This window comes from Typopeltis vanoorti, chromosome 12 (genome assembly GCF_054136105.1).
Source record: "Typopeltis vanoorti isolate ZY-2024b chromosome 12, IOZ_Tvanoo_1.0, whole genome shotgun sequence".
In the NCBI taxonomy this organism is placed as follows: Eukaryota; Metazoa; Arthropoda; class Arachnida; order Uropygi; family Thelyphonidae; genus Typopeltis; species Typopeltis vanoorti.
In genome coordinates, this window is record NC_143560.1 from 35,992,483 (window position 1) to 36,016,543 (window position 24,061).

Sequence of the window (24,061 nt, forward strand, 5' to 3'; positions counted from 1 at the left end):
CCTTCGTCCACTTTTCTTTTACTCTTTGTTAAAGACATGGCTTGCAGTTTAATCTCTTAATTAAAATCACTATTATAATTTTATTTACAACTTTAATTCAACAAGATGAATTTTCGTATGAAAGCAACACTCAAAAGTTATGCACAATTCTAAATGATAGGTATTGATATAATGTAAATCTAACAACAAGCACAAATAAACAGGTTTTATAAGCCGTATGTTAGTTTGTCTCCATCTGTATTGCAATATGAACTGCGCAGCTGTGCATCAGAAACACCAGAATACTGAAGCACCACCAACTCTTGGCTGGCAAACTAAATTTACTGATTGTAAATTGTAGATATGGACTGAGCTTATGCGCACATAAGCTGAGTCCATATCTCTAACACTATAAGCACCGTATTTACAACAAATACATAATTGAAATGTATTCGCGGGCCGTGTAAAATTGCTTCAGGGGTCAGATGCGGCCTGCCAGTTTGAGACCACTGCCTTAGAAGATAGAAATATAAGAGCTGACAATGTTGGAGTCTTGACAGGTAACAGATTGATTTGGAGGAAAATTGTAGATAAGAAGTTAGTAATGACGTAAATTTTTCATGTAGTACTAACATATCCTGTACACTTGTTGTCAGGAATTTGATGATGATGAGTCCTGCAGACGTGTTGTCCAGGTTGCTGTATATGAGAATTATTAATTATTCTCTTAGTAATTCTTAGTTTGTATCCATTTAACTGAGATGTTGTTTAATAGTTTCCAGTTCTTGTTTAAGAGATTTGTTCCTTTAAAGGATCTCTTAAACAAAAAATAAACAAAGCAATTAAAAAAAAAAAAAGGGTCCTATACCATATATTAAAGGCATCTCTGAACAGGTGGCAAAAATTATAAAAAAATATAAACTCCTCCCTATCTATAATCCCTATAATTCCATCTGCCAAATTCATAACCTGTTACATTCTCCAAAAGACAAATCCTCATCATTCATGCTGCCCAGCATATACAAATTACCATGTTTGTACAACTTGTCTTACTACAGACAAACAGGAACATCTGTCAGTAAACGTATCTCTGAACATCATGATCACATCTGGCACATCAAACCTCACAATGTGAAACTGAAAGCAATAGCTGCAGGATCATCCAGTGGGGAAACACTAAGCTTTTACATAGAGCTATGTATAAATATGAACTTATATACAAAGAAAGTGTTGAAGCTTTACTTCTTCAAACACCTAACCTCAATCGTAATAACTATCTTACCTGTCCTAAGTGTGGGGAATTGATATCCTCAACTGTATTAAATAAATTTGTAGTATCAAATTTTTTTGTTTTTTTAACTCAAATTATCTAATTTAATTTTTATTTTCAGCTCAATAGGTTTTATACATTGTTTTAATACTCTATGTATTAAAGATTTAATACTCTATGGATATAATGTTTTATATGCTATGTATACATTCATATGAATATTCATAATATATACATGAAATGTATACATAGAGAGATTTCAACATAATGCACAAATTTTACTGTTTCTTTATTCAAATTTTTTATTGTTTTCTCTGATCACAATGATGACTTATATGTAAGATAAAATATCTATATAACAAATTAATTTTTACTATGGTACACATTTCAATCTAGAGTTTAGGGTTCCTACACTGCTATCACAGCGGTTTGGGGTCCAAAAAATCCCCACTATACATCACCCTTGCAGGCATTCCCAAACAACAACAGCACCAGTAATCAGTTTATGGATCTCTTTAACTTACTGGAACATGTCATTAAAACAATAATTGGAGGGGTACATTTTTTTTCATGGCAAGTAGGATTTTGCATAATTTGTCCAAAGTGATGATCAGGCATAAGGAGAAATGAAGTGAGTTTTTTTTCTTGCAAGAAAGACACGATTGTGTTTTGGTAGTATTGATGGTCACAAGATTATCCTCACCCCACTGAACAATAGCAAGGAGAAGGCATTGGAATATCCTGAAGCTGTTCTGCTAATGATTGTGCATTATCAGGTTTTTTGTCAAATGAAGATGAGTGCAGTGTACTGTATATAAATAATGTACTCTCTTGTACATAAATCACATTTCAATGGAAGGTGATTTATATACAAGAGAAAGAACATGGGTGAAACTACACAGCTCTGGGATACTCAAGCACTGATTAGGAAATCTCAGGGAGGAAGTTGTCTATCACAACTGACAAGGAAGCTGATGACTTAACTGCAAAAAACTAATGAAAATAACTTTAAAATATAAAATGGTTATCCTAATAAAAGATGTTCTTATGCAGATAGGAAAATTATACTCTATAGAAACTTGAATTCATTAGAGCCTACTTGAATAGTTTCAGTTTTTAGAGCATGGTTAGGATGTCTTTAAGTGACAAACTTGTTACAGAGTCAACTTTTCTGAATCTGTTTTAAAAAAAGCATATTCTGTGATGAAGAAAACGCCAGTAATGCACAAAAACAGGATAAAACATCATGGGAGTACTGCCAGAAAGCTCTAGCAGAGAGCCTACTCTTTATTGGACTAATTAGGCAACAAACTAGTCAAAGTAAAAAATAGCCATTACTCCAAACACTAGTTCTCTTTTGTTAATGGTAATATATCAAATATCTTCTATGAGCAGAACTGTTAGTTTTTAGATTTTTTTTATCAAAAATATGCTATCTGATTTGTGTCAGTTATAAACTACTGATGTATCTGCTGCATGTGTTCTGTAATGGCAAGTTTATTCCAAGATTAGGTAAATAAAGAAATGATTATATTGTATTTTTAAACAGATATATGAAAAAAAGCAAAGATACAAGAATAGCGTAAAAAATGCATGTACATATCCTGGAGCTGATATTTACTCTGACCACAACCTACTATTCATAGAAATAAATGTGAAACTAAAGAAGATAAAAGAAGCTATGAAAAGGAAAAAATGGAACTTAGAGAAATTAAAAAATACCAGGAATTTGGAAACAGATTGGAGAAAGAATTAGAGGAAATAAGTTTTGTCAAAACTGAAGATCCAGAAAAGAAATGGGAACAAGTTAAAGAGAAAATAAAGAAGATTGAGGAAGAAGAAATTGGATATGTAAGAGCTAAAAGAATAAAAAACCTTGGATAATTAATGAGATGATTTCTCTAATGGAAGAAAGAAGAAAATGGAAAAATAAAGACACCCCAAAAGAGAAAATATAATATAGAACCCTGAATGACAAATTGAGAAAGGAAGCAGAAAGAAAAGAAGTAGAGAAGATTGGCTTAAAAAATAATGTGAAGAAATGGAAAATTGTGAGAGAGTGGGAAGGTATGATCTTTTGTACGAAAAAGCAAGAAGCATGAATCCCAAGAGAAATGGAATTCGAGCTAGAGGCATAGAAAATAAAAATGTAAAAATCATAACTGAAGAAGATAAAATCCTAATGAGATGGAAAGAATCCATTGAAGATCTATATGACAAGGAAAATAGACCAAATGAGTTGCCATTAGAAGATATAAAGGTAAGTGAAGATGATCTAGGCCCAGAGATTTTGAAAACAGAAGTAAAAATGGCCATTAAAGAAGATAAAAGAAGTGGAAAGGCAGAAGGAATAGACGAAATACCTGCAGAATTCCTGAAACAACTTCAGAAGAAAGGAACTAAAGAAATAACCAAAATAATAAATTTAATTTGTAATAAAGGAGAATTACCAAAAGATTTTATGACCTTAATATTTATACCTATACCAAAGAAAAGTAATGCGCTGAACTGTAAAGGATTTTAGAACAATAAGCCTCATACATCAAAAATACTCATGAGAATTCTAATAAAGAGAATTGCATCGAAGGTGGAAGAATTTCTTGGCAAAGTTCAGTTTGGTTTCAGGAAGGGTAGGGAACAAGAGATGTGATTGGATGTTAAGAATAATAAGTGAAAGAAGTCTAGAAGTGAATAAAGAAGTTATATATGTTATATAGATTTTGAAAAAGCTTTTGGTTTTGTAAAATGGGGTAAGATGGTGGTAATGGAAAAGATTGGAAAGACAGAAGGGTAATTATTTCACTATACATGGGACAAACTGCCATGGTGAGAAACATATATGGTACAACAGAACCGAGTATCATTGGATGAGGAGTAAGACAAGGCTGTTCTCTGTCACCTTGTTTAACATGTAATACAATATTCCGAAGCAATGTTAAAAGAAGCACTGGAGAATTCAGAAGGAATAAAGATTGGAGGTAGACAGATATTTGTAATCTGTTCAACAGATTACAAATATTTGTAGCAAGTAGCAAGGAAAGAGGCAAATATCGATATCAGAATAAATGAGGAAAAATTGAATCAAGTAAAGACATTTAAATATCTTGGAAGTGTGATTAGCAGTGATGGAAGATGTAAAAGTGACATAAAAGCAATAGCAATGGGAAGAGATGCCTTTAATAGAAAATTGAATTTATTCAGAATTAAAATGGACAGAAACCTAAAGAAAAGACTAATAAAATGTTATGTGTGGAGTGTTGCCCTCTATGTGCTGAAACTTGGACATTGAAGAAATTATGATTTTGGAAAGCTTTGAGATGTGGATTTGGAGAAGGATGGAAAAAATCAAATGGACAGATAAAATAGCTAATGAAGAGGTCTTAAAAAGAGTAGAAGTAGAAAGAAGTCTGTTAAAGAGGATAAAAAGAAGAAAGGGAAACTGGATTGGACATATTCTGAGAGGAAATGGAATCATCAGAGTTGCCATCGAAGGAAAAATATATGGAAAAAGACCAAAAGGAAGAGTAAGGAAAACAATGCTAGATGACATGCTGAAAGGGGGACAGGTACACAACCTTGAAAGAGAAGGCTCAGAACAGAAGAGAGTGGAAGAAAAGTTTTTGCTGCTAAGAGAAGAACCTGCTCATTGTAGAATACTTAAGAAAAAGATGAAAAAAATTGTTAGAACTTTATTAATTTTTTTTATTCTGGTTATTATTACTAATTTATTAATTTTATGTCTGCGCGATTAGCCTAGTGGCTATGCACTTTGCAACCATATGCCTGGGGAAGGAGTGTCCTGGGTTCGATTCCTGTTGCCGACGTGAGGAGCTTAAGGATCTTCCTCAGCCATAGCCAAGTTAGCCGGTCTTGGGTGTGGACAACAGGGTTTTTCCCCCCTGGGGTTTTTAATCCCGCAAGCAGGCAAACCGGCCTCATAAACAAACGGATCTACAGCCATAAATACTTAACCCCCCCATGAGGGGACTCAACTCACCCCAATTCACCGGGGGAGAAAAGGGAGGAAACTCCATATGAATAAATAAACGAATTAATTTTATTCTCGTTATTATTCTCATTTTCATTATGATGTGGAAACACTAGAGAAGGTCCAAAGACCAATGACCAAAGTCTGGACTGGAGTGCTGGTTATAAAGAGCATTTGAGGAAATGTGGATTACAGAGTTTGGTGGACAGAAGGAAAAGAGCTGACATGATCAAGACCTTCAAGTTGGTTAAGGGATTCTACCAGATTAATACAGATGGAATTATAAAAGAGTGGATGTTGAGATGGGAAGAATGAGAGGCCATCCCTGGGTGTTGTATAAAGATGTAGCAAAGATGGATGCAAGGAGCAGATTTTTTCTGTGGAGAGTTGTTGGTGAGTGGAATGCATTGTGAATACAGGGAGTATAAAGAATTTCAAAGTTCATTATGACATGCTGCTGGTTGAGTAGGCCTCCGACGATGAGTCTCTTGATTCCATAGAGGTTACTGAAATAATAACAATAATAATTTTGTAACTGAATTATAGTGGTAAACAGAAATGTTTGGCAAAAACTATGAATGACTAAATTCTTAATGGTTTTATTTAAATTTGATGTCCGTACCTTATTGTATAGTTAATAACTAAGTAAGTTTAGAGAATGTAACTGAAATAATAAATTACATTTAAATTATTTCTATAAGAGAAGGTGCAAAAATCAGAAAGGAGGAAGTTAAATCATCAGAATGTGCTTCTGGCTCCGGAGATGGAATATGAAAATATGAGAATAAATCATTCCAATAATTATTGGAATGATTATTCTCTCGTTCATCACTATATAATAAGTGAGTTTGCATAATTTCGATATGGTATTGTGAGAATTTAGACTGGAATAATTCTATTATGTTTTATTTATTTCTAATAAATAGACCACATATTATCATAAGAATGAACAATATGTTTAATCATAATTTAATTTGGCTGAAAGAACTTATAAAATATTACTAAAACGTAACATCTCGTATGCTTAGATATTTTTGAGACTGACTGAGTTAAAGTTATTCATCTTGTTGAAAGAACTTTTCCCAAAATATTTTCCTTATGCAATATTGGGAACAATTAATACTTTACTATTCCTATTAAAAGATATTACCAGTTCCCAATATTTCTTAAAGAAAATATTTTAGTAAAAAGTTCTTTCGACAAGATGGCTAGTAACTTTCACTCAATCTGTCACAAAAAAATGTTTATCCAATTATACAAACACCCCAAGATAGTTTTAATCCTTTGAAATTATCATACAGCGAAGTATATTTGGTTTGTGTAATACAGCATATTACTTTTTATACATTTTTTTTGATAATCGGTTTACCTCGTTCTTCGCCGATCCTGACATCGAGAAACACGTGCGGATTACTTTCAGAAGGGGTCGCCATCTTCGATGTGCAACAAAATTTGATGACGGAAACTGAAGTGTATTTCCGTTTGTTGCGTCACCAGTCATGAGTTGCAATATTTTTTTCTTGAAGTGAGTGGTGTAGAAGTTCGGAGAATATAAATGTAAACAGGTGCCGGCTGGTGGAAAGAACATAGATTTAAAAATATTATTCTCATAAAGACACGTCATTCATTATTGGAATTGCTCGACGGGGATATCAAAAATATTGTTTATTACCTTTCGGTGTAACCTGCATTCTATGAAAGATTTAGTTTATGTGAATTATAGCCGTAATCTTATCTGCTTTATTAATCAGTCTTATAATTGGACTAGCAATGGAATTTCCTCAACTTGGGCAAAATTGTGCAGAAAAATCTTGTAATCTACTAGGTAAGTTGAATTTGTTGAGTTTCTGGTCCTTACATGTAGTATTTGGCGTAAGTTCTATTTTTAACGGATGTTGTTGCCTAATTCATGATGCGAATCACTTTAATGTGATTGTTTTTGTGTTGCAAGCGTTGTATATCCTATTTATAATTTTAACTAGGTTTAGTGGATGTTTTCAACTTCGAGACAACGACAGAAAAAAGTTGCTAATGCTATTCGATATCACATAATTATACACATTTGCATACAATGTTTGTGTACTTAAATTTTAATTAACCTATGGTTTTGTGCTTTGTTAGTAATTAATAACCAGTGAAGGAACTTCCAAGGTTACGCTTGTGGCTTTAAGCTTGCAGTAACTAATTTCATTGCTTACGTCTGATATCTTTCATATAAGCACTATCAAATAGTATATAAAAACCAACAAATTAAGGGGTTTGGATGAAGTGTGGTGGCCACACTCGTCGAAGAAAAGGGCAAGCATTTGCGGTATATCACTATGTGGTAGATTATTATTATTATACGGGCACCCCAATGTGGTACCAAGAGACTCAAAGTCGGAGGAGACTCATATTATCCACGAAGCATTCGCAACTTACCCTGGCAACGCATTCACTCGTTCACTACTCTCCAACCCAAAGTTCTGGTCCTGATGCCATTTTTAACAACACTTACCCAATTCTCAGGGATGACCATATGATCTGTCAACTCTAGCCGATTGCCAGAATATTTCCCTTGCATTAATCATATAAAGCCCTTTTAGTGACTTAAATGTTTCTGTCATAGCCCCTCTTTTCCATCTGTCAATCAACTTCTGCACCCCACAAACTCTTAATTTATCATCATAGAGGTAATCCAGAGACCACTCACCAACTTGGTTACTGCCTCTGAATCTTCTCGACTACTTTCTCATCATCAAGAAATCCAGGCAACCAGACTTGACACACAGTAATCGAAATGTTAACATATCAGTGCCTTATAAATAATAATTTATTTCTGCATGTTGCTATGTTCTTCAATGACCAAGTAATCCCCTGAGCTACATTTGGACACCTTAGAATTATGTCCTCTGAACTTCATTTCTCTCTCTATTCACCAACACTCTCAAGTCTCATCAGTTTCCTGGATTATAGTTCCATCAATGTAGTACACAACTTGTAGTCTTTTAATTCCAAAACACGAGTTTACACTTTTGCACATTAATTCAGCAAACAACTGAATATCTACCTTCAAATCATTTTGTGCATTATGTATTAATTAAACTATACCGTATTTACTCTAATATAACTCTTCCTCATGTATATCTTGCACTCTTCATTTTACTTTATGAAAAAGAAATTAAACAGTTTTGCATATACCTTGCACATGAAAAAAGTTTAAAACTTTAAGAAATAGATAGTGAATGTTATTTATGGAAGTTTCACGTATTTTGGAATTTGGTTGGAAGTTACCTTAGTCCTGAAGATACTTCAGGCATAAATCCCAAAATTAGAGCCAATTTAAGGGTCCCAAACAATGATGCAAGGTCCCAGGAGTACTTTGGCTTTCCCTTCCTTAAACTTTTTTCTTTCTGTTCCTTAGATATCTTTCTCATCACAAGACTCATTAGACAACAAAGTCAAAGGTACAACCAACTTCTGCACATTCCCTAAAAATGTATGTCGATATGTCATCTATTATCACAACCTTAAATTTCTGGCACATTCAACACTTCATACACATCTGATTCCCTTCTAGTTCTTCTAGCATTTTCTCCTTTTCTAGATATCAAAGGGCATTATTCACACTAGTATGATATCCACCGACGAAATACTCATTAAATAATTCTGCTACATTCTTTGCCATAGTCAGTTTGCTATATAACCATCCACCAGTGTTACTTGCCTGTAATAATTCTTTCTCTTACTTGCTACCTATCAGAAGAATTTCTTTAAATTTGTTTGGCCTTACTTGCTGTCCATTCTCTGTATTCATGTTACTTTCTTCCTTTACCATACTTGTCACTTCTCTAGCCTGCTTTTTAGATTCCTCATGCATCTGATCATCCCTGCCTTCATCATAACTGTATTTTTTTAAAAAAATAAGCAACATTTTTTTTTTTTGTTGTAAGGCTTGTTACCTTACCAAGTAAAAAATTTCTACAACAAAGATGCTTGAACTGGAAAATTCATTGTATCGAAACAATGGAAAATGACCAAGAGGATAAAAATAACAGATTAGGAATCTTGAAACGTTTTAAAAGTAGCCATGTGGAATGTGCGAAGCATAAGAACAAATGAACTAGAATTAGAAAAACACCTAAAAACTAAAACTATTAATATAGCTGTGATAGCAGAAATAAAAAAGAAATTAAAGGGAACAAAAGATTTAGATGGTTTTACTATGCTATATAGTGGAGTGAACCAACATATCAGAGCTTCTAGTGGTGTGGCCATTTTAATTGATAATAAATGGAAAACTAGAATACGAAAGTACAATTTTGTAAATGATTGAATTTTAAATGTTAAATTAAAAACAAATAGAAGCTACTTAAATATCATAGGAGTATATGCTCCAAAGAAGGTAGGGAAGAGGATTCCAAACAATTTTAAGGAACTACAAAAAAAAAAAATAATAATAATAAATAAATGTAATAAAAATGACTAGATATTAATAGCAGGAGATCTTAATGCTAGAGTTGGAAATAATCCAATCCCAAATATCTTGGGAAAATATGGAGAAATTTACATGAATAACAATAGTCAAGAACTATTAAACTTCTGTAGTTTCGATAATTTTAAACTCGCCAATAATTCTTTTCAGAAGAAGAATCTAAATAAATATACTTGGAATGGCAGAGGACCAAGGTCGATAATTCATTGTCATTACTAATCAGAAACTAGCTCCACGTGTGAGAGATGTACATGTTTACAGAGGAGGTGAAATTTTTTTAGATCATTTAGTAGTCTCTAAAAGAGAAATGCTAGCAAAATAGAGAAAGGAACTAAATAAATAAAAGAAATAGAACAACTATACAAAGTATATCTATTACAAGAAGAAAGTATTAGAATGCTATATCAATCGCAATTAACAGATCACCGAAAAGAAACCCCAATCAGTGAAGATATAGAAGAAGAATGGAAAACTTTAATAAAGATAATCCATAAAGCAGCCTCTGAATACTTGGAAAGAAAAATAAAATACTAAAAAGAAAAACGCTAAAAAATCTGGAACATAGGTATAGGTAAATATGACTTCTCCATGTCACTCTTGTTGTGTAATATGTCAGGGCTGACTTATGCACAGGCACACAAGGCTCTACTGGGGGGGGGGGGGTCCCAAAAATTAGAGCCAATTTAAGGGCCCCAAACAATTATACAACTATCTGTGACAGTATGTAATGGAAAATACTAGGGGTCAGAGAGTGCTTGACCTAGTAATTGCATCTGAAAATTTGGCTGTAACGAATATGACCACGTTGCCACCTATTAATGAGTGATCATAGGGTGGTCTTGACCTGGGAGGTGGCTAAAGTTGTGGAATTTACAATTAAGACAGAGTACATGTGGAATTATCAGGTTGGTAAGTATGACAAGCTTAGTAAGTATGCCATGGCTGATTGGTTCAGTGCGATGGCATGTAAAACTGCAAGGGCTGGATGTTGATAGTGCATGGGAGGCAGTTAAGAAGTGTTTGCAGGAGGCAATGACTGACTGTATACTTAGAGTCCAAATAATGAATCAAGTAGGGGTTAAATGGATAAATAACACCATTAAGCTTGAGCTGCAAAAAAAGAAACAACTATGGGGGAAATTTAAGGAGAAAAGTGACCGGCAGGCATATGAACAGTATAAAGCTCAGGCCAGAAGGGTAAGAAAAGCAAAAAAGATTACGAAAAAAACATTGGCCATGCAGGCTAAAGAGAATCCCAAACAGTTTTTTAGATATGTTGCAAGTAAAAAAAATGTATATGGCAGAATGATTTTAAAGAATGCCGATGGTAGGGAGGTAACCGAATCAGTTGATATAGTGGAATTACTGAGCGAGCACTTTGCAAGAGTATATCATCCAGGTGGTGACAATGTAGGATTGAATGAACCAATAAATGTTAAAGATACCAAGCTATTTTAAACCTGGTTTTACTCCATTTCTCAAGTAAGCAAACAGACAAACAAGTCAAGTTTGCGCCTGCAAGTGTTGCAAGTCTAGCTGACCCTGCACGTAGTGCAAGACCAAGGCAACTCATGGTAAAAAGTAGAATACGCTCTGATCACTATTCTTAATATTTACCCTTGATGCAAGGGACATCTCCTGGAGGAGATGTATGATGCTTTGTATTAAAGCCAAGGGGCCACTACCCAGACTGTTTTCGACCTTTATTGAGGTCTCATCAGTGGGAGCCAGGCTAGAAATACCAAGATTTTAGTAATACAGAGCTTATAAGTATTTTACCAAAACAAGTTACCATAAGGTGTTTTAACCTTATTAAATAAAAATCTCAGGAGGAGATATAAATGTAGAAAGTATTTTACCTTGAGTATAATAAATGTTAAAGATACCAAGCTATTTTAAACCTGGTTTTACTCTAGTTCCCAAGAACCAATAGCTTATACGGGAATTGTGGCGAATGAAGTGGAGGTGAATAGTCTATTACAAAACCTCAATGTCAATACATCTGTGGGATTGGATGGTATACCAGCTCGCATCGTACGTGGAAGTGGCTAAAGAATTGTCAGCGCCCTTGACCATTTTGTTTAATTTTACCTTGAGTATAATAAATTCTAAAGATACCAAGCTATTTTAAACCTGGTTTTACTCTAGTTCCCAAGAACCAATAGCTTATACGGGAATTGTGGCGAATGAAGTGGAGGTGAATAGTCTATTACAAAACCTCAATGTCAATACATCTGTGGGATTGGATGGTATACCAGCTCGCGTCATACGTGGAAGTGGCTAAAGAATTGTCAGTGCCCTTGGCCATTTCGTTTAATTTGAGTCTCGGGTCTGGGTTAGTCCCGAGGGGGTTGAAAGGGGGGAAAATAGTTCCACTGCATAAAGGAGGTTCCATGACTGATGTTGTAAATTATCGACCGATTAGCATATCAGGAATCGTTGTCATGGTCTTGGAGAAAATAGTCGAGGAGAATACAGGAATGGATAGATGAAAATGGGATACTGTATGGGGGACAGCATGGTTTTGTGAAGGGTATATCATGCCTCAGTAACTCCTCATGTTTTATAACACAGTGACTGCTGAACTGGATAAGGGAAATGGGTTTATGGTGATTCTACTGGACCTTGCTAAAGCTTTTGACAGGATACTACATGGAATTTCTAATCAGTAAACTGCAGCATATGGGGATGAATATAGGGTTAGTGAGATGGATAGGAGGGTGGTTGATGGAGAGATATCAGAGAGTGGTTTATTCAGGAGTAGACTCCAAAAGATTGCCTGTGATTAGTGGTGTGCCACAGGGTTCTGTTCTTGGACCACTACTGTTCAATTTGTTCATTAACGATATAGGAAAGGATCTGAGAGGAACTGTTCGTTGTTTGCTGATGATGCAAAGTTGGGTAGAGCAATAGTGAATGCACAGGATGTCAAAATTTTGCAGGATGATTTGGATAGTTTGGAGGGCTGGGCTAAGGAGAATGGATGTCATTTAATGTGGCAAAATGTAAGGATATGCAATTTGGGGTGAAAGATTAGTAGCAGTATACCACATTGGGTGGAACTGTACTCCAGGAGATTGAAGAGGCCAGGGATTTGGGAGTGTTGGTGGATAGGGAGTTGAAGTTTAGGGGGCACATCGCAAAAGTGGCTAAATCAGCTCATCAAATCACTTGGTTGCTGAAAAATACTTTGAAAAGCAGAGACAAATGGCTTATTGTTCCTCTATATCGAGTCTTGATAAGACCCCATCTAGACTACTGTGCCCACATATGGGTGCCAGGGTTTCCCTCTTGATGGGGAGGAGGTGGAGAGGATCTAGAGATGAGTGACCAAAATGATAGCAGGTCTATGGAATGAACCATATGAGAATAGGTTGAATATTTGTGGGTTGCAGAAATTGGTTGATAGGTGAAAAAGGGGTGGTATGATTGAGACATTCAAATTACTGAAGTGTTTCTATAAGATTAATTCAGAAGATATTTTTGAGAATAGGACTGGTGGTGGGAGGACTAGGGGCCATACATGGAAGCTGGGCAAGAGTGTGGTTAGCAAGGATGTTAGAGCTAGGTTTTTTGCTTGGAGAGTGGTGAATGAGTGGAATAAGCTGCCAGATTCTGTTGTGGGTGCCACGACTGTGGATGAGTTGAAGGTGAGGTATGATAGATACTGTGTGAATGTTGAATAGTTGTTCTTGACATGATGTTAGGGCCTCCCTCAATGAGTCTATTGACTCCTTGGAGTTGCCTGTAATAATAATAGATATAGAAAATGAAATAAAGAAAAACAAATGGCATACAAATCACTCCTTCAAAAACATAGAAAGGAAACAGAAGAAATATAGCTAAAACCATAGTAGAGAAAGTTCGCCACTCATCTGTCTAACCAAAACCTAGGTTAGACAGATTTATTAATCAAATAAATTAATGACATACATGGAAGACTACATAGCCAACAAAATATTAGGGAAATTAAACAATGAAGAAAGAGATGTGCAAATCAACATAATACAAGAGAAACAATGGATAGAATATTATAAGAATATATGGTAAGACCAGAATTTAATAATAGAAAATAATAATGAAGAAATCAGTACTGATGTAGAACCAATAAAATTGGAAGAACTAAAAGAAGCAATAAAGGTATCAAAATAATATTTTTTCATCAATTTCAAAAACTTTCAAAAAAGGTATCAAAAAATACAAAATCAACCAGATTAGATGGCATAAATACAGAGCTTTGGAAATATTGCAGAGAATATTTACATCACATATTCTTAAAATTAATAACTGTTAGAAGAAATGTGAGGTTCCATTAGATTGGTTAAAAACTAAGATTATATCTATATTTAAAAAAGGAAACAGAGATGATTGTGGAAATTACAGAAAAATAAGTATTAAATTCAGGTTACAAAATTTACGGTAAAATCCTGAATAAAAGACTAAGAAATATTGCAAACAATCTACTCTCCGAAGAACAAAATGGTTTCAGATATGGAAGATCATGCGTAGACAATATTTGTGTTAAAACAAATTATTGAAAAAAGACGAGAATTTAATTTAGGGACTCATGGCTTTTATAGATTAATAGAAATTTTTGATAAAATACACAGAGAAAAATTATGGAATATAATGAAAAAAAACAAGGATACCCATTACATTTGGTACAGGCTATATAAAGATACAAAATGTAGTTTGTTAATAAATTAATAGAAGAGATTGAAATAAATCAAGGTGTCAGACAGGAATATAGCTTATTTCCAACTCTATGCAATATATATGTGTGTGTGTGTGCTCATCTTTTTTTGACTGACTAGAACCGAGAAAATAAGTTAATTTAATGGAGCATGCAACATGTTTCATCAAAACGACTTCTTCAGGTGTGATAATACTTAAAACAAATTATAAAAAACATAAAAACACTGTGCCATTATAATAACAGACTTGTAAACTGAAGTTAAGTTTGAATTGTCGTTATAGCAACAATTCAAACCTAACTTCAGTTTACAAGTCTGTTATTATAATTGCACAGTGTTTTAATGATTTTTTAATTTGCTTTAAGTGTTACCACATCTGAAGAAGTCGTTTTGATGAAATATGTTGTGCGCTCCATTAAATTATCTATTTCCTTGTTTTCAGTGAGTCAGAAAAAAAGATGAACATATCTAGTCACCAAGTCAATGTACCTAATGATTATATATATAAATGTTAGATACCAAGAATTTTTATAAACTTGGTTTTAATCGTTTTTTTTTTCAAGTAAGCCCAGTTTGTGCCTGAAGTATATATTGATCAGATTGTTAAAATATTGTAAAACAACAATATTTTAATGTTGTTTTACAAACAACATTATTAAAATTTTCTAACTTTTAATATTATATAAAATTATATTATTTAAAATTGTATAGTTTTAAAATTTTAAAACTATACAATGCTGTATGCAGATGACCTTCAAAAATCAGTTTATGAATTTAACAACAAAAAAAAAAAGAAGCCAACAATGCAATGTAAAAATTTCGCACAAAAAAGTCATCACTCATCATTATCAAATTCCTGACGAGTACCTCAAGGGGTGTACAGGATATGATAGTAATATATGAAAAATTTACATCATTACTAACTTCCTATCTACAATTTTCCTCCAAATCAGTCTGTTACTTGTCAAGACTCCAACATTATCAGATCTTATATTTCTATCGTCTAAGACACTTTGTACCATATCAATCCACATATATCTTGGTCTTCCTCTGGGTCATTTTCCTGCCAACCTGGCAGAGAACACTTGTTTTACTAATCTTTCCTCGCATATTCTGTTTAAGTGATCATACCACCTGAGATTAGCTCTGCTAACGCATTCCTGGATGCTGACAATGTCAAGTTCTTTCCTAATATCTTCGTTTTTAATATGATATTGCCATTGATGCCATCTGTTCACGCCACTAATCTTGCTCAGGACTCGATATCTGCGGTCGTTAGTCTTTGGTCAAGTGTTTTACTTCTGACCCAGCTCTCAGATCCATAAGTTAAAACTGGTTTGAACACTGTCTTGTATACAGCTCATTTAGTGTTCCGACTAATTTCTCTCTTATTCCATATGAATTTATTCAATTGACTTAATACCATACCAGCTTTGTTGATTCTGTTGTCATATTTAATTTACCATCTTCAGTAAAAATCATGCCTAAGTAGCTGAAATGTTTTACTTGTTCTACAGGTTTCCCGTTCACAACACAGTAGACATTTTCAACAATTCTACCTATTTTCATTGTCTTTGTGTTTTTAATGCTGACCTTCATACCATATCTATTACAACAGTTATTCAATTTAGTCAGAGAATCTTGCAAACTTGTAGCAGATTTATTTAGAAGTGTAACATCGTCTGCATAAAGCAAAGCGCTGACCTTAACATCTCCAATTATGATATGCTTAATACCACTTTCCTTCATAATGTGAGCCATATAGATAATGAATAACAGCAGGGATAATGTACATCCTTGTCTCACACCAGATTTAGCATTAAACCATCTTCCTGTACTTCCTTCAATTCTAACTGCTGACTTACAACTCAAATAAAGACTAAGTATTGCTTGATGTAATGCCCCATTGACACCATATAACTGTAGCGCATTGAATAGCTTCTCTCTTGGCACCTTGTCATATGCCTTTTCCAGATCGACAAAACTTAAATACAGATCTTTATTATATTCCCATGCTTTCTCAACTATTTGTCGTAAAGTGAAGATCTGATCCTGACAGCCTCTATTTGGCCTAAATCCAGCTTGTTCTTCACCAAGCTTTTCTTCCACAATTCTTCTCAACTTTTTCTCAAGTATTCTTGCATAGATCTTGCCAGGAACACTCAGTAGGGAAATACCTCTGTAATTGTCACATTCAGTTTTATTTCCCTTTTTATATATGGGTACTATTAGAGCTCTACTCCAATCATCGGGAATTCGTCCATCTGTCCAGGCTTTCTGAAATATGCAGTGCAGTCACTGTAAGACTTTTATACCATACCACCATACTTCAGCATTTCTGGTCGAATATCGTCTACTCCTGCTGCCTTTCTACTTCAAGTATGAATGTGTATTCCTGATTGTATGCCTGTTTGAGTGTTTTTTACCACTTTGCTATCACTGCATGTTTCATTTAGCAATTTTTCAAAGTAATTACTCCATACTTCAAGGATATCTTTTTCTCCTGTTTTCTTGTCACCTTTATCATCTCTAACTCCTTTTACAGCACTATTTCCTCCATTTCTAAGCTGCTTCAACAACCTCCAGAATATTTTGCCACTTCTCGATATTTATTTTCTATATTCTTGCCAAAGTCCTCCCATGACTTGTTTAGCCAGTTTTACACATTGTTTAGCTTTCTTACATTTGTCTCTGTATTCTGTAAGAGTAAAAGCTGATTTATTTGCCAGGAACTTTTGATATGCTTTCTTCTTTAACTTCCTGTGTCCACCATGGAGTTCTAATTTTTCTATCCTTGCAGAGAACCTCTTCACATGCCTCTCTGGCTGAATCGATCAGGGTTTTCTTCAAGGCTTGCCACTGAATCTCCAAGGTTTGGTTCATGTTCTCAAACTCTTTCATTTTTTCTTCAATAATCTTTGTGTATTTTAGTCTACAGTTCACATCTGAGAGCTGCTCAACTTTTATTCGCTTTAAAACTTTCTTAAATGTTATTCTTTTCAATATGAAATTCAGTTTTATCCTTCTCAAGACTAAATAGTGATCACTTCCAATTTCAAATCCTCTGTACACTCTCGTGTCCTGCACCATGGAGAAAACATCACTATCAACCATAACATAGTCAATGAAACTTATTCCTTGCCTATTCTCTCCATGTGAATTTGTACACATTTTTATGTTGGAACATGGTGTTAATGATAACCAGTCCATGTCCTGAGCAGAAATTCAACAGGTATTTGCTATTATTATGGCATGTTCTGTCATTTAAAAGTCAAGGTCATGTTTGATCAAAAAATGGTTATAAAAAATAAAATAATAGAACAGATGGCAATTTAATTATTTAGGCTGCATAATAACATGTCCAAAAGATAAAGAAATAGAGAAAAAAAGAAATTTCAGAAAATTTGAGGAACGATTAAACACTGAATAAAAAAAACACACAAACAAGAAACTCAACTAAAATTTTATAAAGTAATGGCCACTTCCCCTCTATTATATAGTTCAGAAACATGGTCCATTAAAAAAAGAAAGATGACAGTAAAATACAAGCTGCAGAGATGAGATTTTTGAGAGCAATTAAACGATGCACAAAATTGGACCATATAAGAAATGAAAACAGAAAAGAACTAGATATTTACAATGTAAATGATAAGATCAAGGAATATAGAAAGAAATGGAAAGAAAATCTATTTAGGATGGAAAGATACTAGCTACTAAAAGAGGTGGACTGATATAGACCAGAGAGAGAGAGAGAGAGACCAGTTACAAGATGAGAAAACAAGTGAAACCAGAACAATCAAATGCCTAATCCTTGAAAAAGAAGGAGACAATGTAGACTATTCATGGCCTTCATGGAGTCACAAGACTCATCATGGGAGGTTTTTCCTAGGAAACACAGTCTATCATATCACTCACTGACCGTTCTTGTTCTCACCACTCTCTCTCAGGCAATGCATCCCATAGTTCAACTACCCTCCATGCAAAGAAACGACTCCTCACCCTCTTGCTCACAGCTTCCTTTCGTAACTTACAGGGATGGGTTCCTTGTTGTTGTTGCTTCTTCCCGCTGTTCTACCAGCGGGAAGAAGTGAAAGAACTCCCTAGTGTCAACCCTGTAACTACTTCTCAACAGTTTAAAAGTCTTAGTCATATCCCTTCTCGTTCTATCTACCAAACTCTGCAGTCCATGTTCCCTCAGCCGATCCTCATAACTAACATTGTACAGTCTTGAAACTATCTTTGTTATCCGCCTCTGTACCCTTTCCACAGTTAATTTACCCTCTTCGAGTCTTGGCATCCAAATTTGAGAACAATAGTCTGTGTGGTCTGATCAGGATCTTATACAATGGAAGGATAACTCTTTTATCTCTGCAGGTCACCTTCCTTCTCAGTATTGCACAATCCTCTGGGTTACCTTCATCACCTTTGCAATATGTTCCTTGAATTTCAGTTTTCTATCAATCATTACCCCCAGATCTTTGTGAAGGTGCTGTGATATAAATATGGATAACCATTCTTGCTTTAGGATTAATTTTAAACATGTAACACTAATGATTTGTCTACAGAGGATCTAATTCTCCATATGTCTTGTAGCATTGTTTAACAACAACAACAAAAAAAAAAGACTCCTATTATGATTTTCAGACTGAACTCCATTATATACTTCCTTTAGAAATAACTAAAAATAGGAAAGCAACCATTATAGATTGTCCCGTAACCTCATGGTAAATGGGTATTAGATTTTCTCTGATTTTAATTTTTTTTTTTCTGACTAAAATATGAAATTTTCTCAGCTATTAAAAATACTCAAGCCCTTTCAAATTCCAAGTTCCATTCAAATGGACATTTGACATCCATTCTTGAAGCTATGTTGAGGCATCTGCTAAGCACACACAAAAAAAAAGATCATATTCAAAATAATTTCAAGGTAATACTATAGTTGTACTTGGAAATGTGCATTGCATTATGGGATACTAAGGCAATCGATGTGAAGTCATTGGCCTCTATATACAAGTAGCCGAGTTGAGTTACTTCACGCACAAACTTCGTTCACTTACACTTGGATAAAGGATGAAACCAAGAATATAATTTCTTGGCATCTTTAATTTATCCTGTGATGTCTGTTAATAGTTTCAAGGAGAGGTATGGTAGTTATTGTGTTGACAGTTTGGGTCTTTGACTATTAGTCTTTGGATTCACTTCATGCAGGTGCCTGTGATGTTGTCACATGTACTGCTATGAGGTATGTGATGGTGGAGGAGGGTTGGTGATGTAGAGATGGAAGATAGTTTCACTGGTGTGAGACAAACCTATTTACCAACTTCTTAAGTGTCCAAACATAGTACTTTTAAGAAAAGTACTATGTTTTGTCAGGATTCCCAGTATTGATCCTTTAGTTTATGTTTCAACAAGACACTGCACCATGTAGTAATACAAGTGTTATTTCACTGCATTACTTTCATCTTGTTTTATCTGTATTATTTCACCTTATTGAAGACAATGATGTTGGAAAACTTGATTAGCCAGATGTGCATCTAACAGTGATGCATGATCAAGTTGAATGAAGAGTAATCCAAAATAACTGAATAATATCACATACTTGTGGTGATCATGCTTAAAGAGGTGGGAAATGAGGCCAAAGGAGAGTCTGCTGTAATACTTATGAGGGTGGTCTGAAAAGTTCTCAGCCTCCACCATAGATGGCAATGCTATTGGCAAGATTTTTTTTTAAGTTGGTACATCTGTCATAAGTATCCATGTGAAATTGCAAGTCATTCTATCAAGTAGTTTGTTTTATACAGCTGTCTGAACAAAAGTCTTGTCTGTATTCCTTGAAATGGATAAAATTTGAGTATCATGTGATTATAAAATCCTTTGTAAAAGAAGGTAACGCCAAAAGAAATTCGTTCAAATTTCATAAACATTTATGGACACTCTTCTCCTTCGTTTTCGACAATTAAGAAATGAGTTTAAACATAGCCGTACCAGTCTTGAAGATGATCCACATGTAGGATGTCCAAAAAGTGTAACAACACCAGAAATCGTTGATCAAGTGATATGATATTGGATGACCGACGAGTCAGAGTGCATGAAATTGCTGAGACTATAGGTATTTCAAAAGAACGTGTATTTTGTTCTATTTTGCTTGAAGAATTGCTAATGAAAAGCTTTGCACAAGATGGGTGCCGCACTTGCTCACAGCAAATTGAAAACACACTCACATGAAAATCTCTGAACAGTGCTTTGAGCGTTTTAATAAGAACAAAACTGATTTTGTGCGTCGATTTATTACTATGGATGAAACTTGGATTCACCATGACACACCAGAGTCAATACAGTGGACAGAAGCCGGTTGTTCAGCACCAGAGACAGTGTTATAGCTGGATCTTTTGCCGTCCCCCCCCCTCTCAATACACACGAGAAATATTACAAAAGGTCAAAAAACGTATAGAGAAATAAATTAAAAACACTGTTTATTTTTGAAGTAAACAGTGTTTACTTTAATTCCAACATTCTAAAATATTATTTTTCTCTTTTCTGTTAGCAAAATCGTTGATTTCATCACTCAGTTGCTGTTTTATAGACAGTTTTATAGACAAGCTGGATTTCTTAAATGCCAAAAAAGTGCCACCCGGGGGAGACTCCCCCCCCAGCTACACCGCTGACCAGAGAAGACAAAGTCAGTTCCATCAGCAGGAAAGGTCATGGCATCGGTGATTTGGGATACTAAAGGCATTTTGTTTATTAATTATCTTGAAAAGGGTAAAACAGTAACCGGAGAATATTATTCCAATCTTTTAACCAGACTAAATGAAAAAATTTGAGAGAAAAGACCCGGTTTGCAAAAGAAAAAAATCATCTTTCATCAGGACAATGCACCTACCCACAAAGAGGTTTTGGCAATGGGAAAATTAAGGGATCTTCACCATGAATTGTTGGAACAGCCACCTTATTCCCCAGATTTGACTCTCTCTCTGACTTCTATGTCTTCCCAAAACTAAAATTCTTCCTCGCTGGTCAGCATTTTTCTTCAAATCAAGAGGTGATTGCAGTAGGGAGGTATTTAGCAGATCTTATTGAGAACCACTATAGGGATAGGATAATGGCACTGGAGCATCGCTGGGATAAATGTATTAGTCTTAAGGGAGATTATGTTGAAAAATGAAAATAATTTTGAAATTATAAATTCGTTTTTTCATTGTTAGGCCAAGATCTTTTCAGACCATCATATTTCAGCATAATCTTTAAATTGCATAGCTTTAAGATCATTTAAGGCAGACAGAAAAGTGCCGATTTATTTTTGTGAAACATTGAAATTAACTCTCGTAGAAAGGCTTAGATGTTGGTTAAACATGCTTATTAAATAATTTAAGGAATTTATAACGTACACAGGATATAAATTAAATTAAACTTGAATCTACATTTCCAATATTGCGGCAACGTCACGTTGCCATCTTCACAGGAACTTAAAATAAAGACACGTGAATGCAGGCATTACATACAGTAAATGAGGACGAAGCAGGAAGCTATTGTTTCTCCTAAAAGTCCTGATGGTGCCCCCTAGCAGGCTATGTAGCCCATTTGGGCTGAAGGTCTCCCAAATTTTGGGCAGTCTCATGCAACCAAATTTGTTGATGTTTGGACTGTTTCTTAGGGCTAAGGCTGAATCCATGAATAGCCTTTCAAATTTGAATTTACTATGGTGTATTACTGTGGCTTTCTTCCACCGTATTCTGTCGCATGTATCCAAAGCATGGTCTTGCATGCTTTGCAAGACCATGTATAAAATGTTTCACTGTAGATATGGAAATAGCTTTAATACATACACTGACATACTAAAAAAATATAAAGACAAACTTAAACTTACATGACATAACTTTATTAGCAGTAAAATTTTTCCTAAGTATTATTATTATAATTACATGACACCTTCAGGGACTCCAAAGACTCGTCGAGGGAGGGCACCTGCTCTACAGCTCTTTGTCTCCACCAACTATAACTAACTGCAACTACACGAACGCCATCTACTGGTATTTCCACAGACAATCGCAAACATCCATGCCCATGGTGGGAGATTTGAACCCTCAGCCTTTTGGCTGGAGAGTAGATACACTAACCACTCTGCCACCCAGGCTGGTACATCCTTAATACAATAATTACACTGCAACACAAAATAAAATTGCAATATAAGAATCAATTTGAAAAAGTGCTGCTACAGCATCAATAGGACAACAGGCAGTCAGTAAATTCCCAGTTATTAAAAAAAAAAAAAAAAAAAAAAAATTTAAACTACAATAATCGGGAATTTGCATGAAATGAAACTGTCGATAACCAAAGGCAATCAGATCTCATTAGGTTTGGTCGGTGTAGAACGGCCTTGCAGCTTCTTATATAACCTCTCTATAAGGAATCTACTTTTTTACGAAAAATTTCAGTTTTCTTCCAAAAAACTCTTTTTTTTTAATCAAGATGACATATCCTGCTAGGTCAGAATGCTCAGGTTCAAGATACTGAATATAAAGTTTGTTCTTCAAATAGATGGCTGCAGATCTGCCAGACTGTAAAATTGAGACAAACCACAAGAGTTGGGGATTTGGTAGACACTTAGGGAAGGTTGAGTAGGGAAAGCTTGTCTTTAGGTGATTGAAGGAAGGTAGAAATCTTCCTGATGGGACAAAATGTTACTGCAATATTAAGAGGTTTTAGAACTTGAGCTATACGTTCAGAAATCCCTTTAATATATGGGAATGGAATCTGAGTGATATCTTCAGGAGATCTAGACTGGTTGTCTAAAGCTGTGAAAGGCTTTCTTGATAAGATATTCATTAAAGCCATTTTTTCATAAAAGCAGATTTGAAATTGATTATTTTATTGTGATTTCATTATTTTGTGTTCCATTGTTGTTATTGTACTGAGGATGCCTATGATACTTATGCGAACATTTTACAGCTAATAAATTTATTTCACTTAAGTTTGTTTCTGTCTTTATTTTTTTTCTAAATATGGAAAATGTTTATTTAGGGAAGGGCTGCTATCTAGACCCTTTCCATATGACTGAAATATATATTGTATGTGATTAAAATATTTGAAAATAAGTCTGGTTAAAAAAGAAAATAAAGATAATTGTCAACTCTCATTAACAGGAGGAACATTTTTTCGTTTCATTTTGTGCATAAATTTATCTTAAGGTAAATTTTTGTACCAGATTAAGCTGTTGAAACATATTTTAATGTTGTTTTTTTTTACTTCAGATTTTCTGCCTATGAAATGTGATGCCTGTGAACAGATATTTTGGTAAGTGTATATTGTTTAGATTTTGATGTTAGTCTTGAATCTCAGGTTTGCAAATCACTTAGTTGCTAAATAGTTACTATATTATATTCTAAAGTAGCCAGTTTAAAATCATACACTAAAAATTTTGTAAAAGATGTAAAAATATTTTGAATCTCTTTAAGACCTCAGAGCTATAGCAAAAGGAATGAAGATACTAAATTTCTGTGCTTCACAGTGTGAATTTTTCATCTTATTCTACAGATTCCTGTATAATTCATCTTATAAGTTTTTAATAGCACATGAGACACAAAGATTTCTGAAAACGTGGATGCAAAAAATTTAATAATGCTTTATTCATTCAGATATTTTGATCTGAAACTAAT

General features: G+C 34.4%; 2 protein-coding genes across 9 annotated transcripts in view; one reads left to right on the forward strand and one right to left on the reverse strand.

Annotated features, from left to right (window-relative positions):
- The window catches only part of Cyp40 (Cyclophilin 40), a 113,056-nt gene extending 106,374 nt beyond the window's left edge, over positions 1 to 6,682 (reverse strand). The window contains exon 1 of the mRNA XM_090401814.1: positions 6,607 to 6,682. Within this exon, the coding sequence (XP_090257940.1) occupies positions 6,607 to 6,670 (64 nt within the window). The 5' untranslated portion in view covers positions 6,671 to 6,682. The remainder of the gene's footprint in view (positions 1 to 6,606) is intronic.
- Positions 1 to 24,061, forward strand: part of LOC150100692 (AN1-type zinc finger protein 2A) — a 316,183-nt gene that overhangs the window by 234,931 nt on the left and 57,191 nt on the right. For 7 of the 8 annotated variants that reach the window (XM_090401817.1, XM_090401818.1, XM_090401819.1 and 4 more), the window contains one exon: positions 23,657 to 23,699. In XM_090401817.1, coding sequence (XP_090257943.1) covers positions 23,657 to 23,699 — 43 coding nt within the window. Of the gene's footprint in view, positions 1 to 6,800; positions 7,063 to 23,656; positions 23,700 to 24,061 lie in introns of those variants that run through there. The other variant, XM_090401815.1, reaches the window with a different exon arrangement.